The sequence below is a fragment of the Syzygium oleosum genome, unplaced genomic scaffold, assembly GCF_021117445.2.
Source record: "Syzygium oleosum isolate NSW1041296 unplaced genomic scaffold, Sole_v2.1 Sole_v2.02, whole genome shotgun sequence".
In the NCBI taxonomy this organism is placed as follows: Eukaryota; Viridiplantae; Streptophyta; class Magnoliopsida; order Myrtales; family Myrtaceae; genus Syzygium; species Syzygium oleosum.
In genome coordinates this window covers 1,365,590-1,385,822 of record NW_026607486.1, presented here as the reverse complement: position 1 = coordinate 1,385,822, position 20,233 = coordinate 1,365,590, and the positions used below count along the sequence as shown (strand labels likewise).

The 20,233-nt window shown below is 40.3% G+C and overlaps 1 protein-coding gene, 1 long non-coding RNA gene and 1 pseudogene across 2 annotated transcripts; all 3 read right to left on the bottom strand.

Moving 5' to 3' along the window:
• Positions 1–338: 338 nt before the first annotated feature.
• Positions 339–3,622, bottom strand: LOC115686815 (50S ribosomal protein L21, chloroplastic). Its single transcript, XM_030612221.2, has 5 exons — positions 3,218–3,622; positions 2,969–3,049; positions 896–997; positions 684–758; positions 339–579 (listed from the first exon to the last, which is right to left on the bottom strand). The coding sequence occupies exons 1-5, from the start codon at positions 3,566–3,568 to the stop codon at positions 508–510; spliced, it is 681 nt and encodes a 226-aa protein (XP_030468081.1). The 5' UTR covers positions 3,569–3,622; the 3' UTR covers positions 339–507.
• Positions 3,623–13,229: 9,607 nt separating this feature from the next.
• Positions 13,230–14,078, bottom strand: LOC130137447 (uncharacterized). Its single transcript, XR_008815882.1, has 3 exons — positions 13,947–14,078; positions 13,524–13,647; positions 13,230–13,439 (listed from the first exon to the last, which is right to left on the bottom strand). It is a non-coding gene; the product is annotated as an uncharacterized LOC130137447 (long non-coding RNA).
• Positions 14,079–14,085: 7 nt separating this feature from the next.
• On the bottom strand, positions 14,086–16,670 carry LOC115686813 (calcium-dependent protein kinase 11-like; annotated as a pseudogene).
• Positions 16,671–20,233: the final 3,563 nt, after the last annotated feature.

Genomic DNA, 20,233 nt, shown 5'->3' with positions numbered 1-20,233 from the left:
GTTCTTACTTTTGCCATCGCGAGAAACGGAAAGTGGCAAGGTGTTCAAAGAGCTAAGATGGCTCAACCGTAAGCCATTGGAATGCATAAATTGGTTGGGTCTCGCGGAGGTGAGTCATTTAATTCTGCAACATGATGATCAAGTGATAGACGTTGAGGTTCTCTCACGAGTTCTTATTTGGATCAGGTGAGCAAAACACATCAGCCAATCGTTAATTCCTGGCTAAGTTGGAATAAGGATCATCTTCAGGTTCAGGATACCACCAAAAGCAAAATACTCTCGAGCAAATGCTGTGCCGAAAAGAACGAAAAAGATGGTTTAGCAAATGCAGTAACAACTTGTTTCAAGGAACCAAATGGATTAAAATGGTGGTCAGGAAATAAATATATTCAGTTCCCTGTTGCGGAAAGCACAAATACAACAAGAAACCTTACTCCATTGGGCGGAGTACAAAAATTACAACTTCCTAAAGTTGGCTTGAGACACTTTGGGCACTCCTGCAGGAGCTCATGAATCAAGGGTGACTGCAGGAGAGTCTTGATAGCCAGTGACGCCCGTTATCCTGATCCTGGTGTTTGGCTGAACAGTTGAACCATAAGGAAATCAGAACATGATGATCTAAGTAAGTGCAAATATGGCAGTTTTGATAGTCTTCTTGCTTTAAATGCAATTCTGTATAATACCTGCCGATGACCAATATTTCTTCTGTACTTCTTTTTCTTCTTGTACTTGAAGACGATCACTTTGGGATCTAGACCCTGTAAAAGAAGGATGCACTTCATCAATTGGGAGAAATTTCTTATCTTTTTTTTGGGTAAAAATTGGGAGAAAAAATTGATTCACGAATGCATTGGCATGCTATTTAAAATTCCAAATTAACTTTAGTCTCTACAACCTGCTCTTCAACAACAGCATGCACTGCAGCATTAGGCACCACTGGCTTTCCGATATAGGTACTTGTTTTGGTCCCCACAAGCAATACCTTATTCAAAATTATCTGAAAAAAAATTCAAGAATCAGATATTTGATCAAAGCATAAGGAAAAATATTGCTCCAATAGGACCTTTGGAAGGTCCATGGATCTAAAACGTAAAATAACTCTCAATTAAGAGATGAAAATATTGACATTAATAAATGTTGACAATTTTTCTAAACGTGAAAGGTCATCATAATCACAATACATTATAGAGCAAACAGGTTCTGAGAACTCTGACAAATATCCACGCATGTTAAGCACTGGTAGGCATGGATATTCACTTATATCACATACAAATAGAGACCACACACGCAGATTCCTACGGAATTAGATACAATGGAACTTTCCTTGAGCTTATGGAGCTCGTTGTGTTTTTTTTTACCCAATTAGGAGAGACCTCAGGCAATACTTACTACAGGTTCCAAAAGTTTCTGAAACTTTAAATAAAAGCCGCCATATCATGCTTCATGCTTTATATACTAAAAAATATCGATAGAGTATGGCCTTGAGATTCTAAACTAGATGGAAGTCCTGATCCAATTCCCAATTAGTTTACACTCTCATCTTCTCTTGAACTATATTGACACTACAATCTTATTTCAGCAGCACCCATGCACATATCCATATACAGATACAAATGCACCCATTTATCTTAAACAAACAATCCAGATTAACCAAAGGACATTAGAAATAAAAATAGATGGAAGCATTAACGTCTGACTGAGCTATTCAATTGAAAATACATTTTTTAAATCTCCAGGCTCAATCAAATGAAGAAACACAAACAACATGCAAGTAGTCATGCCCTATTTGCCAAAATAAAAAATGTCTTAACTCTGAAAAAAACTAAGAAATGATCTGAGCAAGAAATTCAAACATGAACAAGTAAAGAAGGCCAAGATCAACTCTCCATATGCATTGGAAAACCTCTCATCCTCAGCACAGATATGCATGAATGCATCTACAAATGCATCGGGGGTGTCAATAAGGGTGCATTTCTCTGTTTTAGTTTGGTGTCCCTAAAACCCAAAAATGGGAACGTATAATCAGAAGAAAAACTAAGAGTAGTGCTTCCCACTGGGATTATAACCAAACATAATCTTTTTCAGTCCGTGGAAAATTTAATTTCAAAGAGTCTTCAATGTGTCCAAAGCTAACACCATCTGCAGGCAGTGAGGTGTTCATCAGCACACGATCTCTTTGAGATGTAAGCATGCGTACGAGGTCTCTGACATGGGAGGCAACCATAAGGACTTGGGCAGAACTAGATATGTGGGTGAGCCCTCAGACTATAATATACTGGGGTCATATGACAAGGTATTGAGTTCTAAGAGATTTCGTCCCGATATAACCATTCAGACTCCAAATGAAAAGATTTTTCAATGCTCTAATAACACCTCAATCTCAAATATAGATCTTCCCCATCATAATGCATGCAGCCAATTATACATCTCAAAAGCATTAGACTCCCACAAAAAGAGGATGTTCACCATGGAACCCTACAAACAATTACTCTAAGCGAATGAGCCAAGCAAGGTGACATTCATTTTCAAGCCTAATAAAGATCAAGAGGAAAGTGCTGCCACCCTGCATTCCCACAACCAGCAACACCAACATATCAAAAACTCTTTATTCTGGGATGTGTCATTCTCCATGAAACATTTAATTGCCACTAAAGAGTACAATCCATCTCATAATATCTCAGCTGCATTACATATGAGCAGATCTTTCCTGGCTTCTTGTGTGTGAGTGGACATGATCTCAAGAATCACTAGTTAGATTTCAGGATGCTGCCACAGAAGATTCGTCTTACTATCTCAATACAATGTAAATTCATCCGATGCACACCCAATTGCCACCAAATGCACAAGGTCCTTTTTTTCCTAAAGAATGTTCCAAAAAATCCCTCCTTTCACATACATAAATGGATGATTATAATAAATGGAAATCGCTGAGTCCTGTGCTCATAAACAGGAGAGAAAAAGTCCTCACCTTATCGTCCACACTCGCACCTTTAAGCCTCTGCGTGTAGATATAGCGCCCAGGGAATACAATGTACTGGCGAGACCCAACCTAGCCAAAGTCCAGAACACGCACACCAGACGGTAAGAATGAGCATTAAAACCCCAATAACGACTACCCTCTTGCTCCTCTGGACAACAGAGACAGTATCATGTAAAAGACTGAGGAACCCATGTCGCCAACAACCAAGAAACGGCGCGTGAGCAAGCCGCCACTCACCATGACCACGGCGAACACCTCCTCGCGCTTGGGCGCGTCGCCGGGGCTCGGGACCGCCGGGGCCGGCTCCGGCTCGGGCTCCGGCTCGGGCTCGGTCGCTTCGGGGGCGAATTCGATCACGGGAGCATCGGATTCCGAAGACTTGGCCGTGAATGAGGACGAGGAGGAGGGTCTAGAGGGGGCGAGCTTGAGGGAGGCGAGGGGAGCGACGGTGGCCTTGGAGGAGGGCGGGAAGTAGATGGAGGACGAAGGGTGGTGGTGGTGGTGGTGGTGGGCGTGCGGGTTGGGAGGGGAGAGTCGGCATTGAGACGCGAGAGAAGAACAGAGGGAGAGCGTAGAGGAGGAAGCCATGAATCTTCACGCTGCTCTGCACTGCACCGCTTAAACGTCGACGATATATTTCAGCATAAGGGCTTATCCATATCCTCGACTCCTTCCTCTACGAGTTCAATTTTTTTATTTTTCTGTTTTTTCTGAGTTGACATTTTGGCCATAAATTTTTGTTCTTCCTTCTCTCTGTTTTTCCCCTTTTCTTGGGTTATAATCCCCAGCCTGATTAAACTGAGATCGACACGCATCATCGGAGAAAGTTGTCCAAAATTTCATAAATTATTGCATTTTTGCCGATACAATTCCAAACATTTTAATTTTATCAACGGAGTTCTAAACTTTTTCACTTCTTGTCAATTGAATCCATCCGGCCAATTTTACCAGGAAATTGCTGACATGAACGCCGGTCAGCCTATGTGGTGCTGATGTGAATAATTTTTAATAATATATTTTTTCTTGTTTTCTTTTTCTTTTCTTTCTTTTTTTTCTCCCATTCTTCCTCCTCTAGCCAGTTGCCCGGCCTTGCTAACCAACCAAAAGGGAGGGCCGACGAGGTCTAGCCTCGCCCCCGTCGGCTACTAGTGAGGGCCAGTCTCACCGGCTCCTGGCAAGGTCAAGCCTTGCCCAACGACGACGAGGTTCAACCTCACCAGATATGGGGAGGTCGACCTCGCCAGGGGCCAGCGGGGGTGTTCTCGCCCGAGGCCAGCCCTTGGCGAGGTCAACCTCGTCCGTCCTCGACTCTAGCCAATTGCCAAGACCCGACGACCGGCTGAAGGAGGAAGAAGGGAAGGAAAAAAAAAGAAAAAGAAAAAGAAAGTAAAAAGAATAAAAAATAAAAGATTGATAAAAATATTATTTAAAATTGTCCACGTCAGTGCCACGTAGGATTTTCGACCGAACTTAGTCGGATAGATTCAATTGACAAGAAGTGAAAATATCTAAGACACTACAAAAAAACACCGGATTAGCGACGGAATTTGCGACGGAAAACGTGGAAAATCCGTCGCAAATCGAATTTGCGACAGATTTTGCTTCCGTCGCTACTCGTCGTCGCAAAATTTTGCGACGGAAAATTCACAAGTTAACGCAAATTTGCGACGAAAAAATTGTCGCAAATTTGCGACGGCACATAGTCCGTCGCAAAATTCGTCGAATATCCGTCGCAATTTCGTCGCAAATTTCGTCGCAAATTTGCGACGAACTCGATCCGTCGCAAAATTCGTCTCAAAAATCCGTCGCAAATTGTCGCAAAATTTGCGACAACGATTGTCCGTCGCAAAATTCGTCGCAAAAATCGGTCGCAATTCATTGCCGCAAATTTCGTCGCAAAATTTGTGACGTACGCTTGTCCGTCGCAAAATTCGTGGCAAAATCCGTCGCAATTTCGTGCAAAATTTGCGACGAAAGTTTGTCCGTCACAAAATTTCGCAAAAATCCGTCGCAAATTCGTCGCAAATTTCGTCGCAAACGTGGAGGTCGCAAACGTGGAGGTCACAGATTAGTCCGTCGCAAAATTTGCGATGGACGGCTGAGTCCGTCGCAAAATTTGCGGCGGACTAAAATTTCCGTGACAAATTTTGCGATGGAAATCTTAGTCCGTCGTAAATTTACAATGGATTTTTTTTACGCCGAAAATTTCGAGCGGTAAAAATCTTATCGCAAAATCAACTTTCCGTCACAAATTTGCAACGGACTTTCTATATCGGTCGCAAATTTTGCGATCGACAAAAATTTCCAGCAGAAATAAAAATTGTCGCAAATTTGCGACGTAAAAAAATTCCGTTGCAAATTTGCGACGGATTAAATTATCCGTATACAATTTCGAACGGTACAAATTCTCTCGCAAAATTTGCGACGGACAGCTTGAGTCCGGCGCAAATATGCACATACTACATGAACGTTGTAAATTTGTGAATTTTTTTTTCGGTCAAAAATTTAGCATCTCATTTATTTGGGTCCTAAATTTGCTACATCTTTTTTTCAATCCAAAATTTAGGCATCTTAAATGTTGCAATAGAAATTAGAATATCGGAAATGTTAGGGCACGTTAATAATATTAGACTTGTCGGCATTTAGGGACAAAATTTCGGACGATCAATTAAAATAAAAAGAATAATCGACAATAACAATAATAAAAAAGCACAATAACAATAATAACAAGAACAATAATGATAACAACCAAAATAGCACCTGTAGCATTAATAATTACACATCTGTAGTGTTTTGTGACAAAAATTTTAATCTTCGTCTTCGTCTTCGTCTTCGTCCTCGTCCTCGTCCTCGTCCTCGTCCTCGTCCTCGTCTTCGTCATCTGTTTGAAAATCAGATTCTGAACATTCTTGTACATTTAACTCGCAAATTTCAGTTGGCTCCACATCTATCATTGCTCCACACGGATCTCGTAAAGTTGGTATGTTATATTCCTCAATTTCAACCGTGTTAGACACTTCCTCCCGTTGGTAGGCTCTATCCTTCCAGTGTTCCTCGATTTTCCTCGGTCTTTGATTTTACATACAGCCCACCAATCAGCTTTGTCACGTTTCAAACTAGGATATGATGCATAACATACTTGAATTGCTTGTTGTGCCAAGACAAATGGTTCATACTTCATATACCTTTTCTTGTGATTTATTTCAACCAAATTGAACTTTGTATGCACCTTCATTCCTTTGACGGGGTCGAACCACGTGCACTTAAATAACACAACCCGCATCATTAATGGTCCAGGGTACTCTATTTCTATGATTTCATCCAACAAGCCATAAAAATCATATTTCGAACTGTCACCATTGGATGACCGAACAGAGACACCACTATTCATTGTGGATTTTCCCATTCCATATTCTTGAGTATGAAAATTATATCCATTTATGAAATATGCTGGCCAACTTCGAACTCTTAACTGTGGACCCCATGACAGATAATGTAGCAATCATTGCCCTCCAATTTCATCATAATTATTGTGAACCTAAGGTTACACATGCAAAGTTAATAATATATATTTAACTAAATGATGTATATAATTTTAATAACTTGGTTTTGATCCATAGGCAACTTACATATGTCTTGAACCATGCTGCAAATTGTTCATCGCACAGACGGTCAAACTCATTTGGTTGTAGTCCAAACATTGAAGTTTGGAAAATCCTAATATTAAAAACCATATCATTATTAGCAAATATTTGACACGCAAAACATAAATTTACAAATTTACACTTACTTGAAGTATGGCTCGACTTCTGGACAGTTCAGTAAAATATAAGTATGGGTGCATGAAGTTCTTCGCCGATAAAGTAACGAACCGACATGCGCCGCTGGTCGACCCAGATAATTGAAAATAGAGAATGCCGTGCAATTGGGATCAATGGGGCCCTCATCATTTCTGCCTGCTCTCCGCCTCTTGCATTGAACGTGCGGTTCAAAATAGTATGATACAAATGTCGTCACTTCTTCCACAATATATGCATTACAAATTGAAGCTTCAACATGTGCCTTATTCTTCACTTTTTTCTTCAAATGATATAAGAATCTAGTTGAAATAGAAAGAAGCTTATCAGGACATATTATATGATAAACTCATTTGAACTGTATTTTAAAGAAAACATTACCTCTCAAATGGATACATCCATCGAAATTGGACGGGACCTGCAACTTTGGCCTCATAAGGCAAGTGAACTAAGAGGTGCTCCATCGAATCAAAAAACGCTGGAGGAAATATCCTTTCTAAGTTGCAAAGAATAATTGGAATATCTCTCTCTAGTTTTTCCATGTGCGATACTTTTAACACTGTCGAGCAAATATCATGGAGGAAATTGCTTAATTCTGTAATGGCGCCCCATACAAAGTTCGGTAAAACTTCCTTCAAAGCTATTGGAATTAGTCTTTCCATCAGGATGTGACAATCATGACTCTTCAAACCTGTCAACTTGCATTCCTTCAAATCAACACATCTCCCGAGGTTTGAAGCATATCCATCAGGAAACCGCACAGATTTCAACCATTGACAAACAACTCGCCTATGCTCCTTATCCAATGTATAAACTGCTTTCGGTTTTGATCCCCTGCTGCTTGCATCCACAGCTAGTATTGGCCGATCGCAAATATCTCTCATATCTTTTCTTGCGTTTAAGTTGTCTTTTGTTTTTTCGGCGACATCCATCACAGTATTTATGATATTGTCGAAAACATTCTTTTCTATGTGCATGATGTCAAGATTATGATGAATAAGATGGGCCTTCCAATATGGTAGATCCCAAAATATACTGTGTTTTGTCCACTTATGTGTACTTCCGTACTCAAAAGTCGTGTCGTACGGGTTTTCAACAACAGTTGGAAAGTCCTGCACACGCTCCCAAATTTGATCGCTAGTCAACCTCAATGATGGACGCGTTCTTTCAGTCCTATTCTTGCTGAACTCTTTCTTATTCCTTCTGAAAGGATGACTTGGCGGTAAAAATTATCTGTGACAGTCAAAATAGCTAGGCTTCTTTCCATGTTTTAATCTAAATGACTTTGTCCTCTCCAAACATATCGGACATCCTAAGATCCCAGCTGTACTCCATCCAGATAACATTCCGTAAGTTTGGAAAGTCATTTATCGTCCAAAGAAGGGCGACCTTCATAACAAATGTTTGATCGGTAGAAACGTCATACGTAGGGACACCTTCAACCCATAGCCGTTGTAACTCCTCAATCAATGGTTGCATATAAACATCTATCAACTTTTTCGGATTTTGCGGCCCTGTCACGATCAATGTCAAAAACATATAAAGTGTCTTCATGCACATACAGTGGAAGATTGTACGGCGTTAAGATAAGCGGCCAGCATGAATAACTTTTTCCTGTTCTCCCAAATGGAGCAAATCCATCGGCACGAGACCTAACCCGATGTTCCGAGGCTCCATTGCAAACTCGAGGTATGTTCTATCAAAATGTTGCCATGCCTCTGCATTCGAAGAATGACACATTAGACCCTCTTCTGTTTCATGATTTGCATGCCAAGTCATGTGTTCAAGGGGCTTTAGACGCATAAAGCCTTTGCAATGGGATTAAGGGCGGATAAAACATTTGCTTGCATGGTTTACGCTTCGATTACGATCCGGCCTCCTTGTTAATCTTGTACCTAGGTTGGCTACGTAATTTGCAAGATTCTCGCATTTTCATCATCTCTCCAATATATCATACAACCCCTACTACATACATCAATCCTTACAACCTAAGACCTAAGTTATCCACTAGCTTTTTCATATCATAAAAATCACTTGGCATGTTGTTATCACGAGGCAATGATTCCCGCATTACTTCAACAAAAGAGTTGAAGCAATCCGACACACATTATGCTCGCCTTGATATTTAATAGTCGGGCCATCACCGATAACTTAGTGTGGTCCTCACAACATGTCCATAGAGGTTCATCTGCTGCTTTCAAGACATCCCAGAACTGATTAGATTGAAAAGTTTCATTATACACATTCTCCTCAAAACCCGTTACTCCTATATCTTCCAATTGTGAAGCATGACTAGTACCCACTTGTTCACGTGTAGGAGTAAAACTAGTATTTGAATGATTTGCTTCTGTGACAAAATTATAACTAGCTGCATCAATCACCATCCTCTCGTATGGGTTCAATTGCTCATAATAGCCATATTCTTCCCTAACTGAAAATTGGTCACTTCTTCCATATTCTTCATCAGATATAAATGGTTCACCATTGGAAGTCCAATTATAATAGTTCGGAGTAAACCCAAATCTAATAAGGTGTTCTCTAACTTGATCACACACAAGAAATTTACCATTACCGCACTTTTTACACGGACACCTTAACTTATTTCCATCCATAAACTCATATTTACTACTAGCAAAGTCTAAAAATAGTTCCAACCCAAGATTTAAACTCATCTCGTCAATCCTTGACGTCCAGGTAAGTTCTTATTATACATCCAAGCCCTTTCTCTTTGCATTGTGTAGTATTAAAATAAAAAATTCTGGTAAAATATTTAAAATATCATATCTATTGTTCTTAATTAAAACCATAAAATTTTGGAAATTATAATTTTTGTTATTCACGCAACAATTAATATCAAATTGCAAAAATAGAAAAAACTACAATGTAAAGAAGACTTACCAGGTGCTATTTGACTGAAATATTTGTAGGAGAAAGTGATCAATTTAATGAGAATTGCAACGTCCACTTGGATTGCGAGACCTTCAATTAGGCACATACCCAAAAAAGAATAATCACTTAAGAATCATTTTTTAATAATTTTTAATGTGCGATGGAAACGGAATGTATCCGTCGCAAATTTGCGACGGATACTCAACTCCGTCGCAAATTTTGCGACGGAATTTTCATTTATTCGTCGGAAATTTGCGACGGAATAAGGTTTCCATCGCAAATTTGCGACGGATACTACGTGCCGTTGCAAATTTGCGACGGATACTCAAATCCGTCGCAAATTTTGCGACGGAATTTTCATTTATTCGTCGCAAATTTGCGACGGAATCAGGTATCCGTCGCAAATTTGCGACGGCACATAGTATCCGTCGCAAATTTGCAACAGAATTTTCATTTATTCGTCGCAAATTTGCGTCGGAAACTATTTCCGTCGCAAAACGGCGTGGCCGTTTGGCCACATCCAAAGGCCGGCGAGTTGTCGCCGGTCGTTAAACCGGTGATGCAGATACAAAAAAAAACAAACATAAACATATATTAAAAAAACGGAAATTATAATGCAACGACGAATAGTCACGAAGCTAGCTATGACACTTACCGGTACAAAAGCTTCACCGAGATTAATATGTGCGTGCGCGGATTTTGCTGATTTCAGACAAACGAAAGAGGGAGAAAAACGAGAGAGAGCGAGAGAGAGATAGGGTTGGAATATCACGGGCGATAAACTACGAATTTACGACGGACGCAGTTTTAGTCGCAAATTTGCGACGGACTTACAATGCCGTCGCAAATTTGCGACGGTTTTATTTCCGTCGGAAATTTGCGACGAACGTTTTCCGTCGCAAATTTGCGACGGAAAATAAAACCGTTAAAAATCCGTCGCAAATTTGCGACGGAAATAAACCGTCGCAAATTTGCGACGGAAAATACAATCCGTCGCAAATTTGCGACGGCAAAACGTTCGTCGCAAATTTCGTGTTTTTTTGTAGTGAGACTCAATTAGAAAAAAGTAAAAAGATTTAGAACTCAACTGGTAAAATTGAAAGGTTTGCGACTGAATTTGTAAAAATGTAATATGTTTATGACTTTTTGGATAATTTTCCCGATATTTCTACTTTGGTTCAATTTCGGGCTGTATCCAGGCTTTTTGCAGCGCCGTAGGTGCATGTTCATCCCATAGTTACTTAGTTTGTGTAATGAAAATTTCAAAAACGAAAGTCATTTTGTTAGTCTATAGTTATTATCATGGTTAATAATTGATGTGATGCGACAATAATTTTATTAAATATTTTTGGAGAGAATCGCATAAATGTGAAAAAATTGGAAATTTCAAACCCCTACTTTGCTATATTTCTTCAATTTTGTGTTCAGTATTTTTTTCAAGAGACTCTAACTTTTCCGGTTTTACGATAAAGTCCGGTCATTTTTACTTTCTAAGTCACATTACCAGCTAGGCATTACTAATGTGATAAGATACCACCACGAATTCAACGAGGGCCGATGACTTTCACCCGAGAAAGGCAAGGGCCGAGAACCGTTGTTCGGGAAAGTCCGAAAGAACCCTTGAAGTAACACTGGACCCGACCCAACCCAATCGTGCGGCTATATCTTGTTTGGGTCTTGTCTCGAGTCGGGCCAAACACACACATTCATTATTTCGGTTCGGGTCGGGTTTTTATGATACTCGACCTGACCCGACCCGACCCGACCCGACCCACTAACACCCCTAACACTGGTATCTCAAAGTTTCCCCCAAAGTGTTGCCTTTGTTCCAAAACATCCTCTGAACTCAGATCAATTTGACTTAATTAATAACCCCTAAAGTGGTGTCCGCTCCTCAAAGTTTCCCCTAACTTGATTAGTGACCCAATAATTCCTTTGAGCGCATCGGCCTTGAATCGAATGACACTTAAATAAATACGTGCTCGTCGCATGCACGCTCTGTCCCTTTTCCATAGTTCATTTTCCCAGAAAAAATGCATTTCTCTCAAGCTACTCACGTGCACATCAAAACACTAAAAGCCCTAAATTTGGACCAACTTTACCAACGAAAAAGAAAGGGTTAGGATTTCTCGAGCATCTATTGGAAAAAATTGGAGATGAAGGATCATTATAGATGTGGGAAGACAGTTGTGATGAGAACATAATGGACCGAGGCGAACGGAGCTACGCGCTTTCTTGTGTACGAGAAATTCGGTGTAAGGTCATTAAGTGCTTTTTTTATTTTATTCAAATCAAGGTTTCAGGGTAACGGTGATTTTTTGGACCCAAATGACCCTTGGAAAGATGCAAATAATGCTGGTAAGCACATGTTCATTCACCGATCATAATTTCCAACACGATGGGTTGGGGAGTTATTAGATCAAAGCGATCAAACTCAGAGAATATTTCGAAACAAAGTCAATTATGAGTGGAACTTTAAGAAATGAACGTCATTTTGATGTATAATTCAGTTAAAGTGATCAAGTTCAAAAGGTATTTTAGAATGAAGTCATGTATAATGAAATTTCGAGAAACAGAACTCATTTTAAAGGGGATTTCAGAATTTTCCGTTTGTAAATCTGTGGACTTCATGCTTCAGAATATTACCTTGTGCAGCAAAGCTAAGCGGGTCCTACTCCCAAATGCACATTTGATGATGGTTTCATATTAAGAGAAAACTAGATTCAGGGAGGCATGAACATACAAAACTAATATGATTGAGGGCATAGAAAGCCTAGCAAGTACGACAGAGTCCCCTAAACAGTAGCAGCAGATGGTAATTTCTGCATCAATCACCATCAGTTATCATGTTCTAGGAGAAGTCAATTGGATGCGAGTTTAAAGCACTCCCTGCCCATCTACATCAAGAAAGAACGACGCCACTATTCTTGAGATGAACAGAGCACGCCATCTGTTACAGTGGGTATTGCTGCGCAATGAAATGCCAAAGCAATTTGGGTATGGACAGTGGCAATTCAGCAATAACTACGACAGCAAGCACCACTGAAGTTTTAATGTACAGAATAGTGTACCTAAAAGGTGCTATTTCGCACGTCCAGAACATCTTAAAACGAGCCTCTCTTCCATCATCTATACCCTACGTTGGACGTAGATCATCTTTTTCTCAAAACCAATCATAATGAAAATAGACGTTGCAAAGGGTGGAAAAGCAAATGCAAGATCGACTCAAGAGTGAAAGAATCATAGATTAGCTAGAGTTGGATATCTTACGGTTGCTAAATGTTAAGCTCAAAATACATCATTAGGGAGACTCAAATTGAAACCTGTGAGAGGAGACAATGTTCTGCGAGAGCTAGAGCTACCATCGGTCCTGAATTCTCTCGGTATCTAACAATTATTTGAGAAGGGTTTGATCTCTAAGTTTGTCTTGGAGATCAAACACTTGATTGTCAGATCTAACGATCCATCCCCACTTGATTGTCATTTTCATCGGTTGGAAGCAAACTTTAAAGTTACTATAGAGCAATAGACTACCAAACCTACACAGTTTGCAATTTAAACTTAATGTACGAATCTCACAACTTATTTGAAAGTTACAGAAACATTGTTCAATGTACATCCAATTTTCATATGATAATCTACAACATTCACAAAAAAATAAAAAATCAACAGCATACACCAATGCCATCTTTTAAAGTTTGTTCATTGATGAGACTTGCTTCAGATGAGACGTATGTCGGGGGAAACTCCGTCACCAACAATCCACAGTTGACCTGACATAAAACTCAATATTGTTATTACCACATGGGGACAAGAGTTGCAACCAAAGAGGACATTGATTAAACACGCTTTCTGACCTAGAGGAACAAAATAAAGGTCCTAAAGAGAGAGAGAGAGATATCCCATAATTCTGGGATTTGTTTTACTAGGAACGAGAGGTATGTTCGGGGACAACTCCGTCATCAACAATCCACGAGTGACCTGATATAAAACTCAATGTTGTTATTACCACACAAGAGCAGGAGTTGCATCCAAAAAGCACATTGATTAAACACTCTTTATGACCTAGATGAACAAAATAAAGGTCTTGGAGAGAGAGAGAGATCCCAAAATTCTGGGACTTGATTTATTAGGAAAAAAGCCAATAGGAATTGATATGCCAATTGCCCATTAAGAAGAACATGGATTTAGCAACCTAAACCGAATGCTAGAAGGCTTGCAAAAGAAAAAGGGGCAAAGCAGAAACAAGTTTATGGCTCCATGCAGATGACACAACTTACGCAGAACTTGCTGAGCAGAAATCTTTTCCTAGGGTCTCTTTCAAGCATCTTCTTTATCAGATCCTTCACACTGTCTGAGATGCCAGTCCAAGGGTCAGACTCTAAATCTAAGTCCTTTTGCGATACCTCTCTGAGGATCTCAGAGTCTGTTTCTGCACATGTTTTGTCAAGTTCAACAGTAGAGTAAGTAGATGAAATAGTAGAAACGAGAAAGAGCAGTAACTGCAACACTTTGCAACGTATTCCACCTGCCCCAAAGGGTCCAAAGGGTGGAAATCCACTCAGTAGAATGTAAAGGATCACACCGGCACTCCATACATCTACTTCAGGTCCATAATGCTCCAGCAGAGCCTCTGACGCAATATAATATGTACTTCCAACAACATCAGAAAAAACTTGTCCTGCAAAGGGAAAAGACTACAATTCGTGAGCTCTCCATATCTAAGAAGAGCTAATAGTTCTTTCAGAACATAGCAAAAAGCCAATCAACACATTAGTAAGATGTGAGAAAGTGCTGATAATTAAGCAAATCTCAATATCTCACCAGCAGGTTGGCTTGCTAAAAGAGCAAAATGGAAGATGACTCGTATGTTAGAAACAGAGTATAACTCAAGTCATTAGGAGAAAACAACATGCATAGTATAAATTTTTCTTTACAACATCAATCACTGGCTATGATGGTATGCCTTGTCTGTATTTTTCGCAATGCCATTTGCAAGAGACATTATTGAAAGATAGTTATAAAAGTCAAATAAAGATGAAATAAACCGTATCTTGACAGATGAATTGGTACATTACTGAAACCAGCATCCAGCTTCTCGCCACTTTGATCCACATAAACAATCAAAAGTAATCGATAATTGCTGCCGGGTTACAATGCCTCTACTTCTTTCATCTCATCTCTTTACTGCATATTCAGCCTTCTTCGCCAATCATACACTCACCCTCAGAAAGGCAAAACCATATCCAGCATATTATGCAAAAAGCATCAAGTGTGATGCAGTTACAAATATTTAAGCACCAGGCAGAAGAACATTTCGAGATAATAGCATCTCTGAAGCAGGATTTGTGCCATTTATGCAAAATACAGAGAGTTTCAGAACCCATGGCCATTAAATTAGTCATTTGGACTTAGATATGGTGAGTCCGACAAACAATAAAAGCATGCAAGAGCCTCCAAGAAAAACATATGCAAAACAGTATATATGAGAACACTACAAGACAAAGAATTGCATGATTCCCCTTGTTTAAATAACGACTAAAAAGTGGAGTTCCCTGCAAAATATAGGCTCTTGAAAGGGCAAATCACACACAAAGTACCAAATAATTACCACTATATGCGCCATTTAGAGCGGGCATCCAGCCTTCATAATTACGTTAACAGTGTGTTAATTGTTCATAGGCACCAAAGAGTGGGTTGTAACTGTGCATTAATAACTTACGAGTTCAATACGAACGCCATCAGATGCAAAACATATTAAGTCACAGAAGTCTATTGCATTGTGATTAGTCTTTCTGCTGTTGGCACAGTACAAAGCAGGAAATGGTGTCGATGTCAATTCATTACGCGCACAGTCAGATTCACCAATGGGTGGGAGGGGGAGATGTGGTCCCCACTCTCTCTCGTCTCTCTCCTTCACGATCCTCGTCACTGACCCCACACGTGTGGCATTTATAAGGCTGCCATTCAACGATAAAAATACATACACTCTGGGTTTTTTGCAAGGCCAGATGGGCCGTACTGTTTTTTCCGGATGGCCTTTCTCGTAAAAGAAAACCTTTCTGCATGCGCATGTGTTAAAAGCTGTCTGAAAAATACAAGATTGGAAGAACGGTGGACCCTCGCGTCGGTCTGATCTTCAAATTGTTCTCATTGAACAAATCCATTATCAATCTTTACCATTACAGAAGTGCTGCATCCACAGTCTTTATGACAGACGCTGCAAGAACTATCACTACGCGATCTCCCTTAAGTGCTTATCTCTTTTGATCAATCTTTACGAAAGACAGAATCGAACAGAATGGCCATCTAACACATCTCGTCCCATCAAGAAACAATTGGCAATGGGCCGATAATCAATTACCCATATCAGTTCATCCTGTATTTCCAATTCAACCACGATAACACCAAGAAAGGAAATAGCAAAAATCCCAATCAACCCACCTGGTTTACAGAAGACAGACAACCCAAAATCGATGAGCTTGAGCTTGAGCTTGGCATCGTCCTCCGTAGTAACAAACAGGAGATTCTCCGGCTTGACGTCTCTGTGCATGACCCCAGCAGAGTGGCACGCCTCCACAGCACCCACAATCATCTTGATCAGCTTCGCGGCCTCGGGCTCACTGAAATGCCCCTGCTGGTTGATCCTATCGAAGAGCTCTCCCCCACCACAAAGCTCCATCACTATGTGCACGGACGTGCTGTCCTCGTACGTGCCCTTGATTTGGACCACGTTCGGGTGCTCGGAGAGGTGGTGCATGATCTAAATCTCCCTCCGCACGTCCTTACGGTTCTCCCGACAGAGGAGCTTCCACTTAGGGATCGATTTGCAGGCGTAAAGCTTCTGGGTGGCCTCGTGGGTGCAGAGATAGGCAGTGCCGAACTGGCCCTTTCCGAGCTCCTTGCCGATAGAGAAGTGATCTTCAAGCCTCACGGTCCGGTAAGGGAGGACTCTGCGCGCTTGTGGGTCTTGATTGATCGCCATACCAAAAGAACTTGGAAGAAAAAAAGAAGATGGTAAAATGGGAAGAGTTGGACCTTGCAGCTGTCTGAAACCGAAAGAATGTAGCTCTCTTTCTATCTCTCTATATTGCAATCGCAATTGCAGAAGAAAAAAAGAAAAGGGTTCTGCGTGAATGTGAAGCGAAGCTCCATCTGTTCATTCATTGAATGGCAAGATCAAGCTCCCCCAGTCACCGCCGCTGCGAACTTTTGTGAAGAATGGATCAACGGCGTGGGCAAATTAGAGCGTGACATCGTCAACCAAGTGGGTAGAGAAGTTTACTATATTTCTACGAAATTTTCAGGCAAAAGAAACCTTTTCACGTGTCTACCACAACATCGGGAATTCGAGCCTCGTAGGTAAATTACACTTATCCTGATCAAAGACCGTTTCACTATAGTAAGGTGATCATCGGAGTTATCAGGACGAAGGCCTACACATATTTCCTCGGACTGAACGGAGATAAGCCCCTCATTGACATTGATGATGATCGATGGCTTTGGTTAGGGAAGTCTATGTTTTGGCAGTGATATGTATCTTTATGCTCTCTTGATTTTCTTCAAGAGAGGTTAATGCCTTTTAAGTGATAGGGGCTGAGGGGTGACCGATCAGCAAGAATGCCAACATCATGACTCTGACCATCCTCGAGGCCTTGCTCGGCATCCGTTACGGCTGCACCTAGCCTGAGGCCGATCCCCTGAGATACGAGGACATAGCTGAGCAGGACCAACAGCGCCAAAGCAAGCACGCCGAGCTCGGGTTTCAGTCCGGACATCCAGTAAATCATGGAGAGGAAGATGATGAGCAGTATGATCTCCAAGGGCAAGAATTTCCGTGCCATGAAGGATGAGGAGAGACTGTACATTCCTGAAGACCATTCCTTCATGAAGATGGCACGGTCCTAGGGGAACACGAACAGGGAGTCGAAAGACGGGAACACTCCCCAGAGGATCGAGATGAAGAAGAGTAGGCCGAGCCGGTGGAAGTCCGAATGCCACCACATTAGGACAGCTAGTAGCTCGGCCACGAGGACTTGGAAGACCCTGAGGCGATTGAAGAACTCGTGCCTGCGTTCCTTGAGGCCACTCCGGAGAAGAATACTGAATTGGTGGTTGAACCAATTCAAAATGCCGGTGCTGAAGTTACTGTTGGAGATATTCAGGATTCTATATATGATTTTTTATAATTATGATATTTCTGTTGATTATGCTTATCTCTCAAAATTGCACACTTATCTCATTTTAATTGTAAATATCTTGATTTAATTGCCTTAAATAGTCATATAATAAAACCTATAAATAGGTTTGTGTACTCTTCACTGGATATACATCGAACTATACACAAATTTCGTATTCCTCTCTTTCGCTTATTATTTTCTCAACTTAGTATCTGATCCTAAGGTGCAACAGGTCGCACCCAAGTGCGCATCCGCTTCTTGTTATTTTTTTTTTTTATCAATAAGTCCTAATATCCTTCAATCAACATCGATTTCAACATTGTTCGTATCATGCAAGAGTGACATCAACTTCCATGTCAACATATTTTATTGTCACGTAGCCTGCATAGCATCCACAGTAGCCTGTCGCGATGACCAGTCTCCTGTCTCGACAAAGCCTTCTCCTATCGCAATGACAACCTCCTGCCATGCAGCTTGCACAGCAGCCAATGCAACCCACAATAGCTATCGGATTTTTTTTTTATCTGAACTCAAATTAACTTTTATACACCTTGAATTTGAGGGGATATCAGAGAAATTTAGAATTTTTTATAGGATATTTTCCTATTGCTGGATCGGTAGCATTGCGGAAACAACTGCAGTTGGCGACGTTTTCCAACGCTTGAACAGCGAAATGTCCATACAAGCCGCTTTTACGATAGGAGCTAACACAATGTTGCAAGACGAGACAAGAGATTGTTATTTTAAAACGTAAAGGCTATCAGAATGCATTTGTGTCACGGTAATTTCGAAATTTAAAAAATCTTTTCTCGAAAAATGATCACTTGTATCGCTTATAAAAATAAACAAACGAAAAGTATTTTTACCATCAACGAAAATATTTAAGCAAATTTTGTTGCTGATAATAAAAATATTTTCCGGTGATTAATTTTTTTAAGCCACATAATCAATCATTTTTAAGAAAATAATTTTTAAATTTTATTCATTTTTCACGAAATGAATGAAGTGCCAATGAATTCCTTATGCTAATACCGTAATCTTTAGAAAGTGCCTTCTCTTCTATCCACGAAGTCATTGTTATGCCAGTGACTTCTATAAAGCGGTTAGGAAGCCGACGTTGCTCGGCAGCACTTTCTATTTTGACTTAATAGAAAAAGAGGGACAGTTCTAAGGGAGCACCGGGGGCCATTAGCTTTATTCTACATGAGAGACACGTACTAATGTCAAGAAGAAAAGGCAGACATTGCACTCGAAATTCCCATTTAAAGTGAGAAATCCTAGGTAGATTAAGATTGTATATCAATTGTACAATCCAATTGTAATGTACTTAACATTGTTGATTTGAAATGCACCAAACATGCGAAACGTCTGTCATTTATAAAATGAAGTTGAGTCTGTACTATCAAGACAATAACTTATTGACAAGGTGGATTGAGGGTTTTCTAATTTCAATTTATAGTTTTAGGGTGACAGTGGTTTTTGGATCAAAATGCCCCAAGAAAAGACGCGAAATGTGGATGCGAGCACATGTTCATTGGCCGATCATTCTATTTTAACGATGATGAGTTAAGGGAGTTATTGGGTTAAAGTGATCATCAATCTTGAGGGTATTTGGATACAGTCGAGTATGAGTGAAACTTTGAGATATGAACGTCACTTCAAAAAATTATTGAGTCAAAGTGATCAAGTTCAGGGATATTTCAGAACGAAGTCATGTGTGAGAAAATTTCGAGAAATGAGCCCCACTTCAGAGGGATTTTTGGAATTCTCCCTTTGAAAATTAGTAGACTTCGTGCTTCATAATGTCACCGTGTGCAGCAGAGTTAAGCAGGTCCTCCTCACAAATGCCCATTTGATGATGGTTTCATACAAGAGAAAACTAGATACAGGAGACATGAACATACAAAACTAAGTATGATGCAAGAGATATTCCCGTGCCTTTATTTTTGTGAGCTTGAGCTCCACTGCTAATTTTACCGTTTCCTAAACGGTGACAGACAAAGTACATGAGAACAGGTTGTGCTGTGCTGTGCAATAACTTATCAAATAAACTTGACCATACAAAATCCCAGATTGATAGCACAGAAAGCCTAGCTAAATATAGCAGAACTCGGTTGCCTGAAAGCGAGCCAAGCCAACTGAAAATTCAAGATGATAAAGACGCAACCTTTGAAATCGGCCCGGTCTAGACTCCTTTATTTTTCTTCACAGAAACTTCACCAAGGATGTTAAGTACCATTTCTGGAGATCCAAAATGTTGGCTATCACAAACCAGCAAATATACTCACGTGGAACCTGACTTTTGCTTCGTCAGTTTTATAGAAGAGGAAAAGATGGGAAGTTTCCTCTGTTTTGTAAGACCCCGGCGCTTTATTTCATCAATTTTT

Coding starts and splice junctions, on each gene's coding strand:
- LOC115686815 (XM_030612221.2), bottom strand. CDS start 3,568: ATGGCTTCCTCCTCTACGCTCTCCCTCTGTTCTTCTCTCGCGTCTCAA. Junction 759..895: donor ATGCTGTTGTTGAAGAGCAG/GTTGTAGAGACT, acceptor CTTCTTTTACAG/GGTCTAGATCCCAAAGTGAT. Junction 580..683: donor GAAATATTGGTCATCGGCAG/GTATTATACAGA, acceptor TCAACTGTTCAG/CCAAACACCAGGATCAGGAT.